The sequence below is a fragment of the Taudactylus pleione genome, unplaced genomic scaffold (assembly GCF_031769625.1).
Source record: "Taudactylus pleione unplaced genomic scaffold, aTauple2 ptg000201l, whole genome shotgun sequence".
NCBI classification, from domain to species: Eukaryota; Metazoa; Chordata; class Amphibia; order Anura; family Myobatrachidae; genus Taudactylus; species Taudactylus pleione.
Genome location: NW_028284603.1, coordinates 6,628,522 through 6,652,989, shown reverse-complemented (window position 1 = coordinate 6,652,989; position 24,468 = coordinate 6,628,522). Strand labels below are relative to the sequence as shown.

The window sequence follows — 24,468 nt, the reverse complement described above, 5'->3', positions numbered from 1 at the left end:
ACAAAAGTCACACTGGGCTGCATAGAATCTCTTTTGCATAAATCATAACATGCACTGTCACATGAAAGTGGAACGCAGACACATGAACCGTGTACTTACAGAAGGGAAAGTTGGTTCATCCTCCGGATTAGGGCATTTTTCTTGTTCACAAGCATGAACCACTCTTGCATCAATGTTTCCTCTTCCTCTGTATAGAGGCCTGAAATAGAAAAAAAAGTTACCTAGACAGGTATACAGGGTTTGTGAATCAAACAAGCACAAAGTGCCTGGGCCTAGGTTTGCAATGGCGGGTTCATCTAGCTGGCCAATTCTCCAAACTGATGCTGCTTGCTTTATTTTAATATCTATACCCGTGTGTTTCATTTATGATCATGTCCAGTCTGTGACCAGCGCCGGTCTTACACAGAGCTCATCAAAAGTGAAGACACAATTCATATTTTATATTTTGAAGAGCCCAAAGAATGAATGTTACATCTAGCTTGTGCCCAAATGTAACACCCCCCTGTGACAGTATGTACAGTGCCCTGGGGGAGACGAATGAAGGGGCAGCTAATGATCTTTAAAAGCATGGTCCTGCATAGCCCATTATCGAGGTGAAGCAGGACCATTTACCGATGGCATGTTTTATAAAAGCAGTTGCTTTCTAAAACTCTCTACTCTCCCACTAGCGGCTGCTTCGACTGGCACTTGCAGTGAATCTGCGCATGCGCCAGTCAGAAATCTACAGAGGAACTTACAGGTAATTGAATAATAATAAAAAAAAAAACTGTGTTTTTGTAAGCACCAGTTCTGGGCTGTATATTCCGACAGGCAGGGACAGTGCTGTGCGACAACGGCAGCTGCGAAATCGATAGCTGCATTTATCGGAATGGTCAGTACCACGTTCATACATTGCCATACCAGATCAGCGACCTAAGTGTCATTCTGATCTCTTCCCTGCATTTTTACATGCAGGGAAGTGGTAACTGCAGCACATTAACAAGCTCAATTACCGAAAATACACCTCTCACCCTTCATACATCTCCCCTTCTGTGTGTGTTTTGCTAGTGAGAAGAGGGGCACCGCTCTGTGATTTGTCCTGTCAGAGAAAGGCGGGCGGTTAGACTGAACTGTGTAGGGATAGCCAATCAGCAGCCCCAAATCACCACGTCGTTATTTAATACAAAAAATGATCGGGAAAATATCGATTTTTCTCGTGATCGATATGGTTATGTATGGTGATTCCTGTCTGTGAGAACAGAGGTAGACATCTCAGCTGAGGCTCCAGGGATGAGGAGAAGATAGGGGGGAGTCACCTTAATTATGTTGTGAGGGAGAAATACCACACAAAGCAGGTGTAAAGAGCCCATATATAAAGAGGGGAGAGTTACCCATGAAAAGGAGACATTAGCCCAGATATGGAGAGAATAGGTAAGAGCCCTACATTATGACTAACAATGGGGAGTGTCCTCACATACAGAGCCTGTAAAGAAAGAGGGGGTACTGCAGAGGTGGCGTGGCTAAACTAAATAGGGAGTTGGAAGCCCCAAACTAGAAAAGAGGGTGTCAAGCAGGGCTGAGGCGGCAGAAGAGCCCAAAAGTTTAAGGGAATATACTGCACAGCTGTGATAATAAAGTGACGCAGAGCTGTGATAATAAAGAGATGCAGAGCTGTGATAAATAAAGAGATGCAGAGCTGTGATAATAAAGAGGTGTGGTAATAAAGAGATGCAGAGCTGTGATAATAAAGTGATGCAGAGCTGTGATAATAAAGAGAAGCAGAGCTGTGATAAATAAAGAGATGCAGAGCTGTGATAATAAAGAGATGCAGAGCTGTGATAAATAAAGAGATGCAGAGCTGTGATAATAAAGAGGTGTGGTAATAAAGAGATGCAGAGCTGTGATAATAAAGTGATGCAGAGCTGTGATAAATAAAGAGATGCTAGCTGTGATAATAAAGAGATGCAGAGCTGTGATAAATAAAGAGATGCAGAGCTGTGATAATAAAGAGATGCAGAGCTGTGATAAATAAAGAGATGCAGAGCTGTGATAATAAAGAGGTGTGGTAATAAAGAGATGCAGAGCTGTGATAATAAAGTGATGCAGAGCTGTGATAATAAAGAGATGCAGAGCTGTGATATGGAGATGCAGAGCTGTGATAAATAAAGAGATGCAGAGCTGTGATAATAAAGAGATGCAGAGCTGTGATAAATAAAGAGATGCAGAGCTGTGATAATAAAGAGATGCAGAGCTATGATAATAAAGTGACGCAGAGCTGTGATAATAAAGAGATGCAGAGCAGTGAAAATAAAGAGATACAGAGCTGTGATAATAAAGAGGTGTGGTAATAAAGAGATGCAGAGCTGTGATAATAAAGTGATGCAGAGCTGTGATAAATAAAGAGATGCAGAGCTGAGATAAATAAAGAGATGCTAGCTGTGATAATAAAGAGATGCAGAGCTGTGATAAATAAAGAGATGCAGAGCTGTGATAATAAAGAGATGCAGAGCTGTGATAATAAAGAGATGCAGAGCTGTGATAATAAAAAGATGCAGAGTTGTGATAATAAAGAGATGCAGAGCTGTGATAAATAAAGAGACGCAGAGCTGTGATAATAAAGAGATGCAGAGCTGTGATAATAAAGAGATGCAGAGCTGTGATAAATAAAGAGATGCAGAGCTGTGATAAATAAAGAGATGCAGAGCTGTGATAATAAAGAGATGCAGAGCTGTGATAAATAAAGAGATGCAGAGCTGTGATAATAAAGAGATGCAGAGCTGTGATAAATAAAGAGATGCAGAGCTGTGATAAATAAAGAGATGCAGAGCTGTGATAAATAAAGAGATGCAGAGCTGTGATAATAAAAAGATGCAGAGCTGTGATAATAAAGAGATGCAGAGCTGTGATAAATAAAGAGATGCAGAGCTGTGATAATAAATAGATGCAGAGCTGTGATAATAAAGAGGTGCAGAGCTGTGATAATAAAGAGGTGCAAAGCTGTTATAATAAAGAGATGAAAAGCTGTGATAATAAAGAGGTGTGGTAATAAAGAGATGCAGAGCTGTGATAATAAAGAGATGCAGAGCTGTGATAATAAAGAGATGCAGAGCTGTGATAATAAAGAGATGCAGAGCTGTGATAATAAAGAGGTGTGGTAATAAAGAGATGCAGAGCTGTGATAATAAAGAGATGCAGAGCTGTGATAATAAAGAGATGCAGAGCTGTGATAAATAAAGAGATACAGAGCTGTGATAATAAAGAGATGCAGAGCTGTGATAAATAAAGAGATGCAGAGCTGTGATAAATAAAGAGATGCAGAGCTGTGATAATAAAGAGATGCAGAGCTGTGATAATAAAGAGATGCAGAGCTGTGATAATAAAGAGGTGTGGTAATAAAGAGATGCAGAGCTGTGATAATAAAGAGATGCAGAGCTGTGATAATAAAGAGATGCAGAGCTGTGATAAATAATATGAGATATGGTAAGAACTTACCCTTGTTATCTCTATTTCTACGTAGTCCATAGGGTTCCACAGGATACCTTGGGGTATAGGTGTGACGTCAGTCGCAGGGCACCAAAGAGTTAAGCTTTCAGCCTCCCAGGATGCCCTGGGTCCCCCTCCTATACCCCGCCCCCGAGCCAAGGCACCTCAGTTAGTTACCAAGCCATAGGCCGGAGGAGGAGAAGGAAGAGAGAGAACAAAGATCTGGACACATACAAGAATCACATTCTCACCAGAGGGAGACAGAAAACCGGTGACCAGAGCAAAGCCCATCTGCAGCACAGGTGCGACAGGGCGGGAGTCCTGTGGAACCCTATGGACTTCGTAGAAATAGAGATAACAAGGGTAAGTTCTTACCATATCTCATATTTTCTACTTCAGGGTCCATAGGGTATCCCACAGGATACCTTGGGGATGTCCCAAAGCAGTATCCTTTTAGGGTGGGGACGCTCCTGTGCTGAAAGGAGAATCCGCTGCCCGAAGGAAGCATCCTGAGAGGCGAAGGTGTCAAACCTGTAATACCTCACGAAGGTATGGACAGAGGACCACGTAGCAGCCTTGCAGATCTGGACTGCAGAGGCACCACGTCGAGCTGCCCACAAAGGACCCACAGACCTAGTGGAATGAGCCTTCACAGAAGGAGGAACCGGCAGGCCTTCATGAAGATAAGATTCAGAAATAGCCATACGGATCCAGGCTGCCAAAGTTTGCTTTGAAGCAGGCCAACCCTTTTTACGGAAGCCATAGAGGACAAACAAAGCGTCCGACTTCCTAAACGAAGAAGTGCGGTCAACATAAGTCCTTAAGGCCCGCACAACATCCAAAGAGGCCTCACCCACAGAAAGACCCGGTGAGAAAGGCCGGAACAACAATTTCCTCGTTAACATGAAACTGGGAAACAACTTTGGGAAGAAACTCGGGCCGAGTGCGGAGCACTGGCCTGTTCCCATGAAAAACCAAGAAAGGGGGTCTATTGAAGGAGCCCCTAACTCAGAAACACGTCTGGCCGAAGCAATAGCCAGAAGGAAAACAGTCTTAGCTGTTAGCCATTTAAGATCCACTGAGCCCAGTGGTTCAAACGGCGGTCCTTGGAGAGCCCTCAGGACCACAGCCAAATCCCAAGGTGCCACAGGTGGAACAAAGGGCGGCTGAATGCGGACAACACCTTGCATAAAGGTGCGCACATCCGGGATTGTAGCAATCCTACGGTGAAACCAGACAGACAGGGCCGAAACCTGTACCTTCAAAGAAGCAAGGCGAAGCCCATGATCTAGTCCCGCTTGCAGGAAGGCGAGAATCCGAGACAGACGAAACTCCCGCGGTGCATAACCTCTCGGTCAACACCACTGGAAGAACGTATGCCACACGCGATGGTATATCCTCGCGGAAGACGGTTTCCGAGCTCGCAACATGGTACGCACCACAGAGCTGGAAAACCCCCGGGACCTCAGCATGGCCGTCTCAACAGCCACGCCGTCAAAGACAGCCGAGTCAGGTCCGGGTGACGACAAGGACCCTGAGACAAGAGGTCCAGTCGTAGCGGCAACCGCAGAGGACTGTCCACGGACAGACCCTGAAGGTCTGAGAACCAGTGCCGTCTGGGCCACGCGGGAGCTATCAACCGGAGCGTCCCTCCTTCCTGATTGAATTTCCGGATTACCCGTGGAAGAAGGGAGACCGGAGGGAACAGATATGCGAACCGGAACATCCACCGGACGGACAGAGCATCCACCAGAGACGCCCCTTCGTCTCTTGTGCGAGACCCGTACACCGGCAACTTGTTGTTGTGCCGGGACGCCATGAGGTCGATTTCTGGAAGACCCCATCTGTCCACCAGTAGTTGAAAAACGTCCGGGTGCAGGGACCATTCCCCCGGATGAACGTCCTGGCGACTTAGAAAGTCCGCCTCCCAATTGAGCACTCCCGGGATGAAGACCGCTGATATGGCCGGAAGATTGCGCTCCGCCCAAACCAGGATCCGAGACACCTCTACGAGAGCTGCCCGGCTTCGGGTTCCTCCTTGCCTGTTTATGTAGGCCACGGTGGTAGCGTTGTCCGACTGGACCTGTACCTGGTGACCCTGGAGAAACCAATGTGCCTGCTGGAGAGCATTGAAGACCGCACAGAGTTCCAAGATATTGATTGGAAGCTCCGCTTCTGTCGGAGTCCACCTGCCCTGGAACAGATGTGGACCCGAAACTGCTCCCCAGCCCCGAAGACTGGCGTCCGTTGTCAACAGGACCCAATTTGGAATCCAGAACGGATGTCCCTCGCTGAGGTGGGTCGTCTGTAACCACCAAGCAAGGGACAGGCGAACCTCCGGGGTGAACACAATTGTCTGGGACTTCAGAGACTGAGGCAGCCCGTTCCACTTGGACAGGATCAGGTGCTGCAGAGGTCTGGAGTGAAACTGGGCATATTCCACCATGTCGAACACCGACACCATGGAGCCCAGTAACCTCATCGCCGAGTGTAGAGACACCTGGCGGCTGTGCAGACAACTGCGCACCCTTGACTGTAAAGCAGAGATCTTTTCTTCCGTCACGAAGATCTTTTGCTGTCCCGAGTCCAATAAGGCTCCAATATGCAGAATCCTCCGAGACGGGATTAGCGTGGACTTCTGCCAGTTGATTAGCCAGCCGTGCCATTGCAGCAGGGCAATGGTCAGGTCTAAGTGGCGTAACAGGAGCTCTGGAGATCCCGCCACCAATAACAGATCGTCCAAGTACGGCAACATGCGGACCCCCTGCAGCCGCAGAGAAGCCTCCATGACCGCCATCACCTTGGTGAAAACACGTGGTGCTGTCGCCTGGCCAAAAGGTAACGCCCGAAACTGGAAGTGGTCGCTGCGGATTGCAAACCTGAGGAACTGTTGATGGCGCAAAAGAATAGGGACATGCAGGTAAGCGTCCTGTATGTCCAATGACACCATGTAGTCCCCCGGTTCCAGCGCCAGAATGATGGACCGTAGGGTCTCCATCCGAAACTTCGGGACCCGCAAAGACTTGTTGAGTGCTTTGAGGTTGAGAATCGGACGATACGACCCATTGGGTTTCTGTACCAAAAAAAGATTTGAATAGAAACCCTGGCCCCTCTGGGAGAATGGAACAGGCACTATAACTCCAGCCTGGAGCATAGTGTGCAATACCTTCCGCAGCTCCGTAGCCTTGTTCCGGTCTGATGGTAGACCTGTGGTGAAGAATCGAGCCGGGGGTCTGTGCCGGAAGGAGAGGGCGTACCCGTGGGAGACCACCTCCAGAACCCAAGTGTCTGTCGTAGTGACCGACCAACACTGGGCGAACTGCAGCAGGCGGCCTCCCACCCTGGGATCCCCCAAAGGGAGGCCCGGACCGTCAGGCCGCAGGCTTGTCATCTGGCTTGGGGGCCGGACGTCTGGTACTCCATGCCTGCTTCCGGGGCTTGACCGATTTCCTAGGGCCAGCCTGACGAGGAAACTACTGTGGTTTGGGCCTGCCCTGGGCCCTAGATGACCGAAAGGACGATGGTCCAGAACAAGAAGGAGCAGCGGCCGATGGGAAACAAGCCGATTTGGCTGCCGCCAGCATGGCCACAATCTTATCCAGATCCGGACCGAAGAGAACTTCTCCGGTAAACGGCAAGGATTCCAGACCCTTCTTGGAATCTGCGTCCGCCTTCCAGGATCGCAGCCACAAGGTGCGACGAGCAGCTACCGCTGCTGAAGAAATTCTAGACACCAGAGTACTAATGTCTAGAGCCGCATCGTTGATGTAAGTGGCCGAATCACGGAGATTGCCAATCAACTCCGCCTGTTCGGCCGGACAGTCGGAATCAGAAGAAGCCTCTAATGAATCCGCCCAGCGCTCCATCGCTCTGGCAACCCAGCAAATGGCCATAGCCGGCCGTGCTGCCCCCCCCCGCAAGGGAATAAGCGGACTTCAGGCAGATTTCCACCTTGCGGTCCGTAGCATCCTTAAGGGAGGACATGGATGGCATCGGCAATGTGGCACTACGGACAAGACGGATCACGTGAGAATCCACCTGTGGAGGGGATTCCCACTTAGCAAAATAATTATCCGCGAACGGATAAGCCACCGCCAGGCGTCTCTGCGGCTGGTATCTTTTGCCAGGCTGTTTCCACGCCTCCTCTAAATGGTCCACCAACTGACCCGAAAGAGGAAAGACTGTGGCATCGCCCTTCACATCTTTGAAAAAGGCATATTTAGACTTAGCCGCTGGGGGAACTTCGTCCTCAATCACCAAGGCTGTGCGGACCGCCCGAATAAGTCCAGGAATATATACTTTGGACATAGCATCAGCGTCCTTAGTATGGAGAGGTTAATGATCGTAAGGATCCAGAATCTACCCATCATCAGACGTCCCTTCGTCATCCTCATAAGGAGCGGACAGAGACGCCACCGGCCGTTTATGAGGCCGCATCACAGACTCCCCTTGCAATACATCCGACAAGTGCTGTACAGAACTCGTCAGGGAGTTAACCCACGCTGGCTCCAGAGAAACCGGGAGCGGGGAAATAGGGAGACTGTGGGGTACCACCAATTGTCGTGGGAAACCATGCATGGGTGACGACACCACAGACTGCTGGGACAAACCCATCGGAGTAAACGCGGGCTGCGGAGCTAACTGGCCCACTAAAGCTGTTAGCGCCTGAGCGAAACAAGCCCAGGGCGGCTCCTGTACCGGTGCTGTAACCGTAAGAGGCCACGCCATGGACAAACACTGCCGACAAAGGCCCTCCGTGCTACCCTCCCCCTCCGCTAACGGTACTTTACACGTGGTACACTGTAGCCGGAGGGGAAAATCACATTCAGACATGATGGCACCACGTATGTGACCCCTCTCACCAATTATATATTAAATAGGCGAGAGACCACCCTGCAGCACCGCACCGCAAGGGCTTAGCAGAAAGAACAGGGACAGCAATAAAGCTGACAGTTTAGAGAAGAAAAGTTACAGGCAGCGCTAGCACAGTCACATACAATGCAAAGAAAATCAATTCCTGCACTAACAGCGCTGATCACTCAACTACACAGACACAGGGCCTGGTAGGACACAGCGCTGCATACACAGACCTGACCACAGCGGAGGAGAGGTATGCGGGGGGACCCAGACCACGATGCTTCCGTCCAGTGCTTCCAGCAGCGTTCACCATGCGTTGGAGAAGATGGCCGCCGAGGAGCAGAGAGGAGGCTGGCCTGGGGGAGGAGCGCTGACACAGGGCCAGTCAGCACAGTGCAGAGAGGGCTGTGTGCAGCGGGGGAGGCGCCAGCTGTGAGACAGGGAAGGCGCGCTCACCTGGCATGCATTTAACCCCTGGGACGCCGCAGCGCTACCGCTCTGCTGCGGTCCGCTGTCCCAGGGGGTAGAGGAAGCGCAGGTTGGTCGCCTGGCTCCACGCTGCAGCCAGTCCCCAGGGAGCCCCCTGCCTGGGGACTTAGGACCATGTGATCAGCGGGGACCCACCGCGGGACCCCGCTGCTTACCTCTGTCCCCCTTGAATCCGGCCATGGTCCGGAACATCTGGGGTCACCGCTAGCTGTGACCCCAGATGCCCACCAGCATCCCCGGATCAGTACCGGCATTCTGGTATCGGCGGGGTGAAGGGAAGACAGCATGGACGTCAGGACTGACTGTCCATGCTGTTCATCCAGATGTGCAGCCACAACTGCATGAAGAAAAAGCTTCAGGGGCTCTTCTAGCCCCCACTCCAACAGGTGCACCCGACTCAGGCCGGGCACCAAACTAAACTGAGGTGCCTTGGCTCGGGGGTGGGGCATAGGAGGGGGACCCAGTGCATCCTGGGAGGCTGAAAGCTTAACTCTTTGGTGCCCTGCGACTGATGTCAGACCTATACCCCAAGGTATCCTGTGGATACCCTATGGACCCTGAAGTAGAAAAAGAGATGCAGAGCTGTGATAATAAAGAGATGCAGAGCTGTGATAATAAAGAGATGCAGAGCTGTGATAAATAAAGAGATGCAGAACTGTGGTAATAAAGAGATGCAGAGCTGTGATAATAAAGAGATGGAGAGCTGTGATAATAAAGAGGTGTGGTAATAAAGAGATGCAGAGCTGTGATAATAAAGAGATGCAGAGCTGTGATAATAAAGAGATGCAGAGCTGTGATAATAAAGAGATGCAGAGCTGTGATAATAAAGAGATGCAGAGCTGTGATAAATAAAGAGATGCAGAGCTGTGATAATAAAGAGGTGTGATAATAAAGAGATGCAGAGCTGTGATAAAGAGATGCAGAGCTGTGATAATAAAGAGATGCAGAGCTGTGATAATAAAGAGATGCAGAGCTGTGATAATAAAGAGGTGTGATAATAAAGAGAAGCAGAGCTGTGATAATAAAGAGATACAGAGCTGTGATAAATAAAGAGATGCAGAACTGTGATAATAAAGAGGTGTGGTAATAAAGAGATGCAAAGCTGTGATAATAAAGAGGTGTGGTAATAAAGAGATGCAGAGCTGTGATAATAAAGAGATTTAGAGCTGTGATAATAAAGAGATGCAGAGCTGTGATAAATAAAGAGATGCAGAGCTGTGATAAATAAAGAGATGCAGAGCTGTGATAATAAAGAGGTGTGGTAATAAAGAGATGCAGAGCTGTGATAATAAAGAGATGCAGAGCTGTGATAATAAAAAGATGCAGAGCTGTGATAATAAAGAGATGCAGAGCTGGGATAAATAAAGAGATGCAGAGCTGTGATAATAAAAAGATGCAGAGCTGTGATAATAAAGAGATGCAGAGCTGTGATAATAAAGTGGTGTGGTAATAAAGAGATGCAAAGCTGTGATAATAAAGAGGTGTGGCAATAAAGAGATGCAGAGCTGTGATAATAAAGAGATGCAGAGCTGTGGTAATAAAGAGATGCAGAGCTGTGATAAATAAAGAGATGCAGAGCTGTGATAAATAAAGAGATGCAGAGCTGTGATAAATAAAGAGATGCAGAGCTGTGATAATAAAGAGGTGTGGTAATAAAGAGATGCAGAGCTGTGATAATAAAGAGATGCAGAGCTGTGATAATAAAGAGATGCAGAGCTGTGATAAATAAAGAGATGCAGAGCTGTGATAATAAAGAGATGCAGAGCTGTGATAAAAAAGAGATGCAGAGCTGTGGTAATAAAGAGATGCAGAGCTGTGATAATAAAGAGGTGTGGTAATAAAGAGATGCAAAGCTGTGATAATAAAGAGGTGTGGTAATAAAGAGATGCAGAGCTGTGATAATAAAGAGATGCAGAGCTGTGATAAATAAAGAGATGCAGAGCTGTGGTAATAAAGAGATGCAGAGCTGTGATAATAAAGAGGTGTGGTAATAAAGAGATGCAAAGCTGTGATAATAAAGAGGTGTGGTAATAAAGAGATGCAGAGCTGTGATAATAAAGAGATGCAGAGCTGTGATAAATAAAGAGATGCAGAGCTGTGATAATAAAGAGATGCAGACCTGTGATAAATAAAGAGATGCAGAGCTGTGATAATAAAGAGATGCAGAGCTGTGATAATAAAGAGATGCAGAGCTGTGATAATAAAGAGATGCAGAGCTGTGATAATAAAGAGATGCAGAGCTGTGATAAATAAAGAGATGCAGAGCTGTGATAAATAAAGAGATGCAGAGCTGTGATAATAAAGAGGTGTGGTAATAAAGAGATGCAGAGCTGTGATAATAAAGAGATGCAGAGCTGTGATAATAAAGAGATGCAGAGATGTGATAATAAAGAGATGCAGAGCTGGGATAAATAAAGAGATGCAGAGCTGTGATAATAAAGAGATGCAGAGCTGTGATAATAAAGAGATGCAGAGCTGTGATAATAAAGAGGTGTGGTAATAAAGAGATGCAAAGCTGTGATAATAAAGAGGTGTGGTAATAAAGAGATGCAAAGCTGTGATAATAAAGAGGTGTGGCAATAAAGAGATGCAGAGCTGTGATAATAAAGAGATGCAGAGCTGTGGTAATAAAGAGATGCAGAGCTGTGGTAATAAAGAGATGCAGAGCTGTGATAAATAAAGAGATGCAGAGCTGTGATAAATAAAGAGATGCAGAGCTGTGATAATAAAGAGGTGTGGTAATAAAGAGATGCAGAGCTGTGATAATAAAGAGATGCAGAGCTGTGATAATAAAGAGATGCAGAGCTGTGATAAATAAAGAGATGCAGAGCTGTGATAATAAAGAGATGCAGAGCTGTGATAAAAAAGAGATGCAGAGCTGTGGTAATAAAGAGATGCAGAGCTGTGATAATAAAGAGGTGTGGTAATAAAGAGATGCAAAGCTGTGATAATAAAGAGGTGTGGTAATAAAGAGATGCAGAGCTGTGATAATAAAGAGATGCAGAGCTGTGATAAATAAAGAGATGCAGAGCTGTGATAATAAAGAGATGCAGACCTGTGATAAATAAAGAGATGCAGAGCTGTGATAATAAAGAGATGCAGAGCTGTGATAATAAAGAGGTGTGGTAATAAAGAGATGCAAAGCTGTGATAATAAAGAGGTGTGGTAATAAAGAGATGCAGAGCTGTGATAATAAAGAGATGCAGAGCTGTGATAAATAAAGAGATGCAGAGCTGTGATAAATAAAGAGATGCAGAGCTGTGATAATAAAGAGATGCAGAGCTATGATAATAAAGAGGTGTGGTAATAAAGAGATGCAGAGCTGTGATAATAAAGAGGTGTGGTAATAAAGAGATGCAGAGCTGTGATAATAAAGAGATGCAGAGCTGTGATAATAAAGAGATACAGAGCTGTGATAATAAAGAGATACAGAGCTGTGATAATAAAGAGATGCAGAACTGTGATAATAAAGAGATGCAGAGCTGTGATAAATAAAGAGATGCAGAGCTGTGATAATAGAGATGCAGAGCTGTGATAAATAAAGAGATGCAGAGCTGTGGTAATAAAGAGATGCAGAGCTGTGATAATAAAGAGGTGTGAAAATAAAGAGATGCAGAGCTGTGATAATAAAGAGATGCAGAGCTGTGATAATAAAGAGGTGTGGTAATAAAGAGATGCAGAGCTGTGATAATAAAGAGATGCAGAGCTGTGATAATAAAGAGATGCAGAGCTGTGATAAATAAAGAGATGCAGAGCTGTGATAATAAAGAGATACAGAGCTGTGATAATAAAGAGATACAGAGCTGTGATAATAAAGAGATACAGAGCTGTGATAATAAAGAGATGCAGAGCTGTGATAAATAAAGAGATGCAGAGCTGTGATAACTAAAGAGATGCAGAGCTGTGATAAATAAAGAGATGCAGAGCTGTGATAATAAAGAGAAGCAGAGCTGTGATAATAAAGAGATGCAGAGCTGTGATAAATAAAGAGATGCAGAGCTGTGATAATAAAGAGATGCAGAGCTGTGATAAATAAAGAGATGCAGAGCTGTGATAATAAAGAGGTGTGGTAATAAAGAGATGCAGAGCTGTGATAATAAAGAGATGCAGAGCTGTGATAATAAAGAGATGCAGAGCTGTGATAATAAAGAGATGCAGAGCTGTGATAATAAAGAGATGCAGAGCTGTGATAATCAAGAGGTGTGGTAATAAAGAGATGCAGAGCTTTGATAATAAAGAGATGCAGAGCTGTGATAATAAAGAGGTGTGATAATAAAGAGACGCAGAGCTGTGATAATAGAGACGCAGAGCTGTGATAATAAAGAGACGAAGAGCTGTGATAATAAAAAGACGCAGAGCTGTGATAATAAAGAGACGCAGAGCTGTGATAATAAAGTGATGCAGAGCTGTTATAATAAAGTGACGCAGAGCTGTGATAATAAAGTGGTGTGGTAATAAAGAGATGCAGATCTGTGATAATAAAGAGGTGTGGTAATAAAGAGATGCAGAGCTGTGATAATAAAGAGATGCAGAGCTATGATAATAAAGAGAAGCAGAGCTGTGATAACAAAGAGACGCAGAGCTGTGATAAATAAAGAGAGGCAGAGCTGTGGTAATAAAGTGAGGCAGAGCTGTGATAATAAAGAGGTGTGGTAATAAAGAGATGCAGAGCTGTGATAATAAAGAGAGGCAGAGCTGTGATAATAAAGAGATGCAGAGCTGTGATAAATAAAGAGAGGCAGAGCTGTGGTAATAAAGTGACACAGAGCTGTGATAATAAAGAGATGCAGAGCTGTGATAATAAAGAGGTGTGGTAATAAAGAGATACAGAGCTGTGATAATAAAGAGGTGTGGTAATAAAGAGATGCAGAGCTGTGATAATAAAGAGATGCAGAGCTATGATAATAAAGAGATGCAGAGCTGTGATAATAAAGAGATGCAGAGCTGTGATAATAAAGTGACGCAGAGCTGTGATAAATAACGAGATGCAGAGCTCTGATAATAAAGAGATGCAGAGCTGTGATAATAAAGTGACGCAGAGCTGTGATAATAAAGAGGTGTGGTAATAAAGAGATGCAGAGCTATGATAATAAAGAGGTGTGGTAATAAAGAGATGCAGAGCTGTGATAATAAAGAGATGCAGAGCTGTGATAATAAAGAGATGCAGAGCTGTGATAATAAAGAGGTGTGGTATTAAAGAGATGCACAGCTGTGATAATAAAGAGTTGTGGTAATAAAGAGATGCAGAGCTGTGATAATAAAGAGATGCAGAGCTGTGATAATAAAGAGACGCAGAGCTGTGATAATAAAGAGACGCAGAGCTGTGATAATAAAGAGACGCAGAGCTGTGATAATAAAGAGACGCAGAGCTGTGATAATAAAGAGACGCAGAGCTGTGATAATAAAGAGACGCAGAGCTGTGATAATAAAGAGACGCAGAGCTGTGATAATAAAGTGACGCAGAGCTGTGATAATAAAGAGGTTTGGTAATAAAGAGATGCAAAGCTGTGATAATAAAGAGGTGTGATAATAAAGAGATGCAGAGCTGTGATAAATAAAGAGATGCAGAGCTGTGATAATCAAGAGATGCAGAGCTGTGATAATAAAGAGGTGTGGTAATAAAGAGATGCAGAGCTGTGATAATAAAGAGGTGTGGTAATAAAGAGATGCAGAGCTGTGATAATAAAGAGCTGTGGTAATAAAGAGATGCAGAGCTGTGATAATAAAGAGATGCAGAGCTGTGATAATAAAGAGGTGTGGTACTAAAGAGATGCAGAGCTGTGATAATAAAGAGTTGTGGTAATAAAGAGACGCAGAGCTGTGATAATAAAGAGACGCAGAGCTGTGATAATAAAGAGACGCAGAGCTGTGATAATAAAGAGACGCAGAGCTGTGGTAATAAAGAGATGCAGAGCTGTGATAATAAAGAGGTGTGGTAATAAAGAGATGCAGAGCTGTGATAATAAAGAGACGCAGAGCTGTGGTAATAAAGAGATGCAGAGCTGTGATAATAAAGAGGTGTTGTAATAAAGAGATGCAGAGCTGTGATAATAAAGAGATGCAGAGCTATGATAATAAAGAGATACAGAGCTATGATAATAAAGAGATGCAGAGCTGTGATAATAAAGAGGTGTGGTAATAAAGAGATGCAGAGCTGTGATAATAAAGAGATGCAGAGCTGTGATAATAAAGAGATGCTGAGCTGTGATAATAGAGATGCAGAGCTGTGATAATAGAGAGATGCACAGCTGTGATAACAAAGAGATGCAGAGCTGTGATAACAAAGAGATGCAGAGCTGTGATAACAAATAGATGCAGAGCTGTGATAATAAAGAGACGCAGAGCTGTGATAATAAAAGAGGTGTGGTAATAAAGAGATGCAGAGCTGTGATAATAAAGAGATGCAGAGCTGTGATAATAAAGAGATGCAGAGCTGTGATAATAAAGAGATGCAGAGCTGTGATAATAAAGAGATGCAGAGCTGTGATAATCAAGAGGTGTGGTAATAAAGAGATGCAGAGCTTTGATAATAAAGAGATGCAGAGCTGTGATAATAAAGAGGTGTGATAATAAAGAGACGCAGAGCTGTGATAATAGAGACGCAGAGCTGTGATAATAAAGAGACGAAGAGCTGTGATAATAAAAAGACGCAGAGCTGTGATAATAAAGAGACGCAGAGCTGTGATAATAAAGTGATGCAGAGCTGTGATAATAAAGTGACGCAGAGCTGTGATAATAAAGTGGTGTGGTAATAAAGAGATGCAGATCTGTGATAATAAAGAGGTGTGGTAATAAAGAGATGCAGAGCTGTGATAATAAAGAGATGCAGAGCTATGATAATAAAGAGAAGCAGAGCTGTGATAACAAAGAGACGCAGAGCTGTGATAAATAAAGAGAGGCAGAGCTGTGGTAATAAAGTGATGCAGAGCTGTGATAATAAAGAGGTGTGGTAATAAAGAGATGCAGAGCTGTGATAATAAAGAGAGGCAGAGCTGTGATAATAAAGAGATGCAGAGCTGTGATAAATAAAGAGAGGCAGAGCTGTGGTAATAAAGTGACACAGAGCTGTGATAATAAAGAGATGCAGAGCTGTGATAATAAAGAGGTGTGGTAATAAAGAGATACAGAGCTGTGATAATAAAGAGGTGTGGTAATAAAGAGATGCAGAGCTGTGATAATAAAGAGATGCAGAGCTATGATAATAAAGAGATGCAGAGCTGTGATAATAAAGAGATGCAGAGCTGTGATAATAAAGTGACGCAGAGCTGTGATAAATAACGAGATGCAGAGCTCTGATAATAAAGTGACGCAGAGCTGTGATAATAAAGAGGTGTGGTAATAAAGAGATGCAGAGCTATGATAATAAAGAGGTGTGGTAATAAAGAGATGCAGAGCTGTGATAATAAAGAGATGCAGAGCTGTGATAATAAAGAGATGCAGAGCTGTGATAATAAAGAGATGCAGAGCTGTGATAATAAAGAGGTGTGGTATTAAAGAGATGCACAGCTGTGATAATAAAGAGTTGTGGTAATAAAGAGATGCAGAGCTGTGATAATAAAGAGATGCAGAGCTGTGATAATAAAGAGACGCAGAGCTGTGATAATAAAGAGACGCAGAGCTGTGATAATAAAGAGACGCAGAGCTGTGATAATAAAGAGACGCAGAGCTGTGATAATAAAGAGACGCAGAGCTGTGATAATAAAGAGACGCAGAGCTGTGATAATAAAGTGACGCAGAGCTGTGATAATAAAGAGGTTTGGTAATAAAGAGATGCAAAGCTGTGATAATAAAGAGGTGTGATAATAAAGAGATGCAGAGCTGTGATAAATAAAGAGATGCAGAGCTGTGATAATCAAGAGATGCAGAGCTGTGATAATAAAGAGGTGTGGTAATAAAGAGATGCAGAGCTGTGATAATAAAGAGGTGTGGTAATAAAGAGATGCAGAGCTGTGATAATAAAGAGCTGTGGTAATAAAGAGATGCAGAGCTGTGATAATAAAGAGATGCAGAGCTGTGATAATAAAGAGGTGTGGTACTAAAGAGATGCAGAGCTGTGATAATAAAGAGTTGTGGTAATAAAAAGACGCAGAGCTGTGATAATAAAGAGTTGTGGTAATAAAGAGACGCAGAGCTGTGATAATAAAGAGACGCAGAGCTGTGATAATAAAGAGACGCAGAGCTGTGATAATAAAGAGACGCAGAGCTGTGATAATAACGAGATGCAGAGCTGTGATAAAAAAGTGGTGTGGTAATAAAGAGATGCAGAGCTGTGATAATAAAGAGGTGTGGTAATAAAGAGATGCAGAGCTGTGATAATAAAGAGACGCAGAGCTGTGGTAATAAAGAGATGCAGAGCTGTGATAATAAAGAGGTGTGGTAATAAAGAGATGCAGAGCTGTGATAATAAAGAGATGCAGAGCTATGATAATAAAGAGATACAGAGCTATGATAATAAAGAGATGCAGAGCTGTGATAATAAAGTGACGCAGAGCTGTGATAATAAATTGACGCAGAGCTGTGATAAATAACGAGATGCAGAGCTGTGATAATAAAGTGACGCAGAGCTGTGATAATAAAGTGACGCAGAGCTGTGATAATAAAGAGATGCAGAGCTGTGATAATAATGAGGTGTGGTAATAAAGAGATGCAGAGCTGTGATAATAAAGAGCTGTGATAATAAAGAGATGCAGAGCTGTGATAATAAAGAGATGCAGAGCTGTGATAATAAAGAGGTGTGATAATAAAGAGATGCAGAGCTGTGATAATAAAGAGATACAGAGCTGTGATAATAATGAGGTGTGGTAATAAAGAGATGCAAAGCTGTGATAATAAAGAGGTGTGGTAATAAAGAGATGCAGAGCTGTGATAAAAAAGAGATGCAGAGCTGTGATAATAAAGAGATGCAGAGCTGTGATAAATAAAGAGGTGTGGTAATAAAGAGATGCAGAGCTGTGATAATAAAGAGGTGTGGTAATAAAGAGATGCAGAGCTGTGATAATAAAGAGATGCAGAGCTGTGATAATAAAGAGATGCAGAGCTGTGATAAATAAAGAGATGCAGAGCTGTGATAATAAAGAGATGCAGAGCTGTGATAAATAAAGAGATGCAGAGCTGTGGTAATAAAGAGATGCAGAGCTGTGATAATAAAGAGATGCAGAGCTGTGATAATAAAGAGATGCAGAGCTGTGATAATAAAGAGATGCAGAGCTTTGATAAATAAAGAGATGCAGAGCTGTGGTAATAAAGAGATGCAGAGCTGTGGTAATAAAGAGATGCAGAGCTGTGATAATAAAGAGCTGTGGTAATAAAGAGATGCAGAGCTGTGATAATAAAGAGATGCAGAGCTGTGATAATAAAGAGATACAGAGCTGTGATAATAAAGAGGTGTGGTAATAAAGAGATGCAGAGCTGTGATAATAAAGAGATGCAGGGCTGTAATAATAAAGAGATGCAGAGCTGTGATAAAGAGATGCAGAGCTGTGATAATAAAGAGATGCAGAGCTGTGATAATAAAGAGATGCAGAGTTGTGATAATAAAGAGATGCAGAGTTGTGATAATAAAGAGGTGCAGAGCTGTGATAATAAAGAGATGCAAAGCTGTTATAATAAAGAGATGAAAAGCTGTGATAATAAAGAGGTGTGGTAATAAAGAGAAGCAGAGCTTTGATAATAAAGAGATGCAGAGCTGTGATAATAAAGAGGTGTGATAATAAAGAGACGCAGAGCTGTGATAATAAAGAGACGAAGAGCTGTGATAATAAAGAGACGCAGAGCTGTAATAATAAAGAGACGCAGAGCTGTGATAATAAAGAGATGCAGAGCTGTGATAATAAAGAGGTGTGGTAATAAAGAGATGCAGAGCTGTGATAATAAAGAGATGCAGAGCTGTGGTAATAAAGAGATGCAGAGCTGTGATAATAAAGAGATGCAGAGCTGTGATAAATAAAGAGATGCAGAGCTGTGGTAAAAAAGAGATGCAGAGCTGTGATAATAAAGAGGTGAAGAGCTGTGATAATAAAGAGATGCAAAGCTGTTATAATAAAGAGATGAAAAGCTGTGATAATAAAGAGGTGTGGTAATAAAGAGATGCAGAGCTGTGATAATAAAGAGATGCAGAGCTGTGATAATAAAGAGATGCAGAGCTGTGATAAATAAAGAGATGCAGAGCTGTGATAATAAAGAGATGCAGACCTGTGATAAATAAAGAGATGCAGAGCTGTGATAATAAAGAGATGCAGAGCTGTGATAATAAAGAGGTGTGGTAATAAAGAGATGCAAAGCTGTGATAATAAAGAGGTGTGGTAATAAAGAGATGCAGAGCTGTGATAATAAAGAGGTGTGATAATAAAGAGATGCAGAGCTGTGATAATAAAGAGGTGTGGTAATAAAGAGATGCAGAGCTGTGATAATAAAGAGATGCAGAGCTGTGATAATAAAGAGATGCAGAGCTGTGATAATAAAGAGGTGTGGTAATAAAGAGATGCAGAGCTGTGATAATAAAGAGATGCAGGGCTGTGATAATAAAGAGATGCAGAGCTGTGATAAAGAGATGCAGAGCTGTGATAATAAAGAGATGCAGAGCTGTGATAATAAAGAGATGCAGAGCTGTGATAATAAAGAGATGCAGAGCTGTGATAATAAAGAGATGCAGAGTTGTGATAATAAAGAGATGCAGAGTTGTGATAATAAAGAGGTGCAGAGCTGTGATAATAAAGAGATGCAAAGCTGTTATAATAAAGAGATGAAAAGCTGTGATAATAAAGAGGTGTGGTAATAAAGAGAAGCAGAGCTTTGATAATAAAGAGATGCAGAGCTGTGATAATAAAGAGGTGTGATAATAAAGAGACGCAGAGCTGTGATAATAGAGACGCAGAGCTGTGATAATAAAGAGACGAAGAGCTGTGATAATAAAGAGACGCAGAGCTGTAATAATAAAGAGACGCAGAGCTGTGATAATAAAGAGATGCAGAGCTGTGATAATAAAGAGGTGTGGTAATAAAGAGATGCAGAGCTGTGATAATAAAGAGATGCAGAGCTGTGGTAATAAAGAGATGCAGAGCTGTGATAATAAAGAGATGCAGAGCTGTGATAAATAAAGAGATGCAGAGCTGTGGTAATAAAGAGATGCAGAGCTGTGATAATAAAGAGGTGAAGAGCTGTGATAATAAAGAGATGCAAAGCTGTTATAATAAAGAGATGAAAAGCTGTGATAATAAAGAGGTGTGGTAATAAAGAGATGCAGAGCTGTGATAATAAAGAGATGCAGAGCTGTGATAATAAAGAGATGCAGAGCTGTGATAAATAAAGAGATGCAGAGCTGTGATAATAAAGAGATGCAGACCTGTGATAAATAAAGAGATGCAGAGCTGTGATAATAAAGAGATGCAGAGCTGTGATAATAAAGAGGTGTGGTAATAAAGAGATGCAAAGCTGTGATAATAAAGAGGTGTGGTAATAAAGAGATGCAGAGCTGTGATAATAAAGAGATGCAGAGCTCTGATAAATAATGCAGAGCTGTGATAAATAAAGAGATGCAGAGCTGTGATAATAGAGATGCAGAGCTGTGATAAATAAAGAGATGCAGAGCTGTGGTAATAAAGAGATGCAGAGCTGTGATAATAAAGAGATGCAGAGCTGTGATAATAAAGAGATGCAGAGCTGTGATAAATAAAGAGATGCAGAGCTGTGATAAATAAAGAGATGCAGAGCTGTGATAATAAAGAGATGCAGAGCTGTGATAAATAAAGAGATGCAGAGCTGTGGTAATAAAGAGATGCAGAGCTGTGATAATAAAGAGGTGTGGTAATAAAGAGATGCAGAGCTGTGATAATAAAGAGATGCAGAGCTGTGATAATAAAGAGATGCAGAGCTGTGATAATAAAGAGATGCAGAGCTGTGATAATAAAGAGATACAGAGCTGTGATAATAAAGAGATTCAGAGCTGTGATAAATAAAGAGATGCAGTGCTGTGATATAATAAAGAGATGCAGAGCTGTGATAAATAAAGAGATGCAGAGCTGTGATAATAAAGAGATGCAGAGCTGTGATAAATAAAGAGATGCAGAGCTGTGATAAATAAAGAGATGCAGAGCTGTGATAATAAAGAGAAGCAGAGCTGTGATAATAAAGAGAAGCAGAGCTGTGATAAATAAAGAGATGCAGAGCTGTAATAATAACGAGATGCAGAGCTGTGATAAATAAAGAGATGCAGAGCTGTAATAATAAAGAGATGCAGAGCTGTGATAAATAAAGAGATGCAGAGCTGTGATAATAAAGAGGTGTGGTAATAAAGAGATGCAGAGTTGTGATAATAAAGAGATGCAGAGCTGTGATAATAAAGAGATGCAGAGCTGTGATAAATAAAGAGAGGCAGAGCTGTGGTAATAAAGAGATGCAGAGCTGTGATAATAAAGAGGTGTGGTAATAAAGAGATGCAGAGCTGTGATAATAAAGAGATGCAGAGCTGTTATAAATAAAGAGACACAGAGCTGTGATAATAAAGAGATGCAGAGCTGTGATAAATAAAGAGACCCAGAGCTGTGGTAATAAAGAGATGCAGAGCTGTGATAATAAAGAGGTGTGGTAATAAAGAGATGCAGAGCTGTGATAATAAAGAGATGCAGAGCTATGATAATAAAGAGATGCAGAGCTGTGATAATAGAGATGCAGAGCTGTGATAATAGAGAGACGCACAGCTGTGATAACAAAGAGATGCAGAGCTGTGATAACAAAGAGATGCAGAGCTGTGATAACAAATAGACGCAGAGCTGTGATAATAAAGAGGTGTGATAATAAAGAGATGCAGAGCTGTGATAATAAAGAGATGCAGAGCTATGATAATAAAGAGATGCAGAGCTATGATAATAAAGAGATGCAGAGCTGTGATAATAAAGTGACGCAGAGCTGTGATAATAAAGTGACGCAGAGCTGTAGTAATAAAGAGATGCAGAGCTGTGATAATAAAGAGGTGTGGTAATAAAGAGATGCAGAGCTGTGATAATAAAGAGATGCAGAGCTATGATAATAAAGAGATGCAGAGCTGTGATAATAAAGTGACGCAGAGCTGTGATAATAAAGAGATGCAGAGCTGTGATAATAAAGAGATACAGAGCTGTGATAAATAACGAGATGCAGAGCTGTGATAATAAAGAGATGCAGAGCTGTGATAATAAAGTGACGCAGAGCTGTGATAATAAAGAGATGCAGAGCTGTGATAATAATGAGGTGTGGTACTAAAGAGATGCAGAGCTGTGATAATAAAGAGGTGTGGTAATAAAGAGATGCAGAGCTGTGATAATAAAGAGATGCAGAGCTGTGATAAATAAAGAGATGCAGAGCTGTGATAAATAAAGAGATGCAGAGCTGTGATAAATAAAGAGACGTAGAGCTGTGATAAATAAAGAGACGTAGAGCTGTTATAATAAAGAGGTGTGGTACTAAAGAGATGCAGAGCTGTGATAATAAAGAGTTGTGGTAATAAAGAGACGCAGAGCTGTGATAATAAAGAGATGCAGAGCTGTGATAAATAAAGAGATGCAGAGCTGTGATAAATAAAGAGATGCAGAGCTGTGATAAATAAAGAGATGCAGAGCTGTGATAAATAAAGAGACGTAGAGCTGTGATAAATAAAGAGACGTAGAGCTGTGATAAATAAAGAGACGTAGAGCTGTGATAATAAAGAGGTGTGGTACTAAAGAGATGCAGAGCTGTGATAATAAAGAGTTGTGGTAATAAAGAGATGCAGAGCTGTGATAATAAAGAGTTGTGGTAATAAAGAGATGCAGAGCTGTGATAATAAGAGATGCAGAGCTGTGATAATAAAGTGACGCAGAGCTGTGATAAATAAAGAGACGCAGAGCTGTGGTAATAAAGAGATGCAGAGCTGTGATAATAAAGAGGTGTGGTAATAAAGAGATGCAGAGCTGTGATAATAAAGAGATGCAGAGCTGTGATAATAAAGTGACGCAGAGCTGTGATAATAAAGAGATGTGTGATAATAAAGAGATACAGAGCGCTGCCGAGTGAGAAGCAGCTTGAGTAACACTTTGTGGAGTGTAGTAACTGCATGAGTGTATGCTTAGTGCCTGTAAATCTGTGAAAGTCTCTTAAAAAACGGGGGAGTATATGGAATGGCAGGAACTAGCAAGGAGATGTATATATTCTTATTGTCATAACCCACGTACTGTGCATGAGTGGAGAAGGAGATGTATATATATTTATTGTCATAACCCATGTACTGTACATGAGGGGAGAAGGAGATGTATATATATTTGTCATAAGCCACGTACTTTGCATGAGGGGAGAAGATGTATATATATTTATTGTCATAACCCACGTACTGTACATGAGGGGAGAAGGAGATGTATATATATTTGTCATAAGCCACGTACTGTGCATGAGGGGAGAAGATGTTTATATATTTATTGTCATAACCCACGTACTGTACATGAGGAGAGAAGAAGATTTATATACGTTTATTGTCATAACCCATGTACTGTACATGAGGGGAGAAGGAGATGTATATACATTTGTCATAATCCACGTACTGTGCATGAGGGGAGAAGGAGATGTATATATATTTATTGTCATAACCAGTTTACTATACATGAGGGGAGAAGGAGATTTATATATATTTATTGTCATAACCCATGTACTGTGCATAGAGAGAAGGAGATGTATATATATTTATTGTCACAACCCACGTACCGTGCATGAGGGGAGAAGGAGATGTATATATATTTATTGTCATAACCCACGTACTGTGCATGAGGAGAGAAGGAGATGTGTATATATTTATTGTCATAACCCATGTACTGTACATGAGTGGAGAAGATGTATATATTTATTGTCATAACCCACGTACTGTACATGAGGGGAGGAGATATATATTTATTGTCATAACCCATGTACTGTACATGAGTGGAGAAGGAGATGTACAGTATATATACTTATTGGCATAACCCACGTACTGTGCATGAGTGGAGAAATAAATGTACAGTATATATATTTGTCATAACCCATGTACTATGCATGAGTGGAGAAGGAGATGTACAGTATATATACTTATTGACATAACCCACGTACTGTGCATGAGTGGAGAAGGAAATGTATATATATTTGTCATAACCCACGTACTGTGCATGAGTGGAGAAATAAATGTACAGTATATATATTTGTCATAACCCACGTACTGTGCATGAGTGGAGGAGATGTACAGTATATATACTTATTGACATAATCCACGTACTGTGTATGAGGGGAGAAGGAGATGTACAGTATATATATTTGTCATAACCCACGTACTGTGCATGAGTGGAGGAGATGTACGGTATATATACTTATTGACATAACCCACGTACTGTGTATGAGGGGAGGAGATGTACAGTATATATATTTGTCATAACCCACGTACTGTGCATGAGTGGAGATGTAAAGTATATATACTTATTGACATAACCCACGTACTGTGTATGAGGGGAGAAGGAGATGTACAGTATATATATTTGTCATAACCCACGTACTGTGCATGAGTGGAGGAGATGTACAGTATATATACTTATTGACATAACCCATGTACTGTGTATGAGGGGAGAAGGAGATGTACAGTATATATATTTGTCATAACCCACGTACTGTGCATGAGTGGAGGAGATGTACGGT

At 42.4% G+C, this 24,468-nt stretch overlaps 1 protein-coding gene across 8 annotated transcripts in view; it reads right to left on the bottom strand.

Annotated features, from left to right (window-relative positions):
* The window catches only part of EHBP1 (EH domain binding protein 1), a 396,634-nt gene that overhangs the window by 23,737 nt on the left and 348,429 nt on the right, over nt 1-24,468 (bottom strand). For all 8 annotated transcript variants that reach the window (XM_088477209.1, XM_088477211.1, XM_088477210.1 and 5 more), the window contains one exon: nt 100-199. In XM_088477209.1, coding sequence (XP_088333335.1) covers nt 100-199 — 100 coding nt within the window. The remainder of the gene's footprint in view (nt 1-99; nt 200-24,468) is intronic.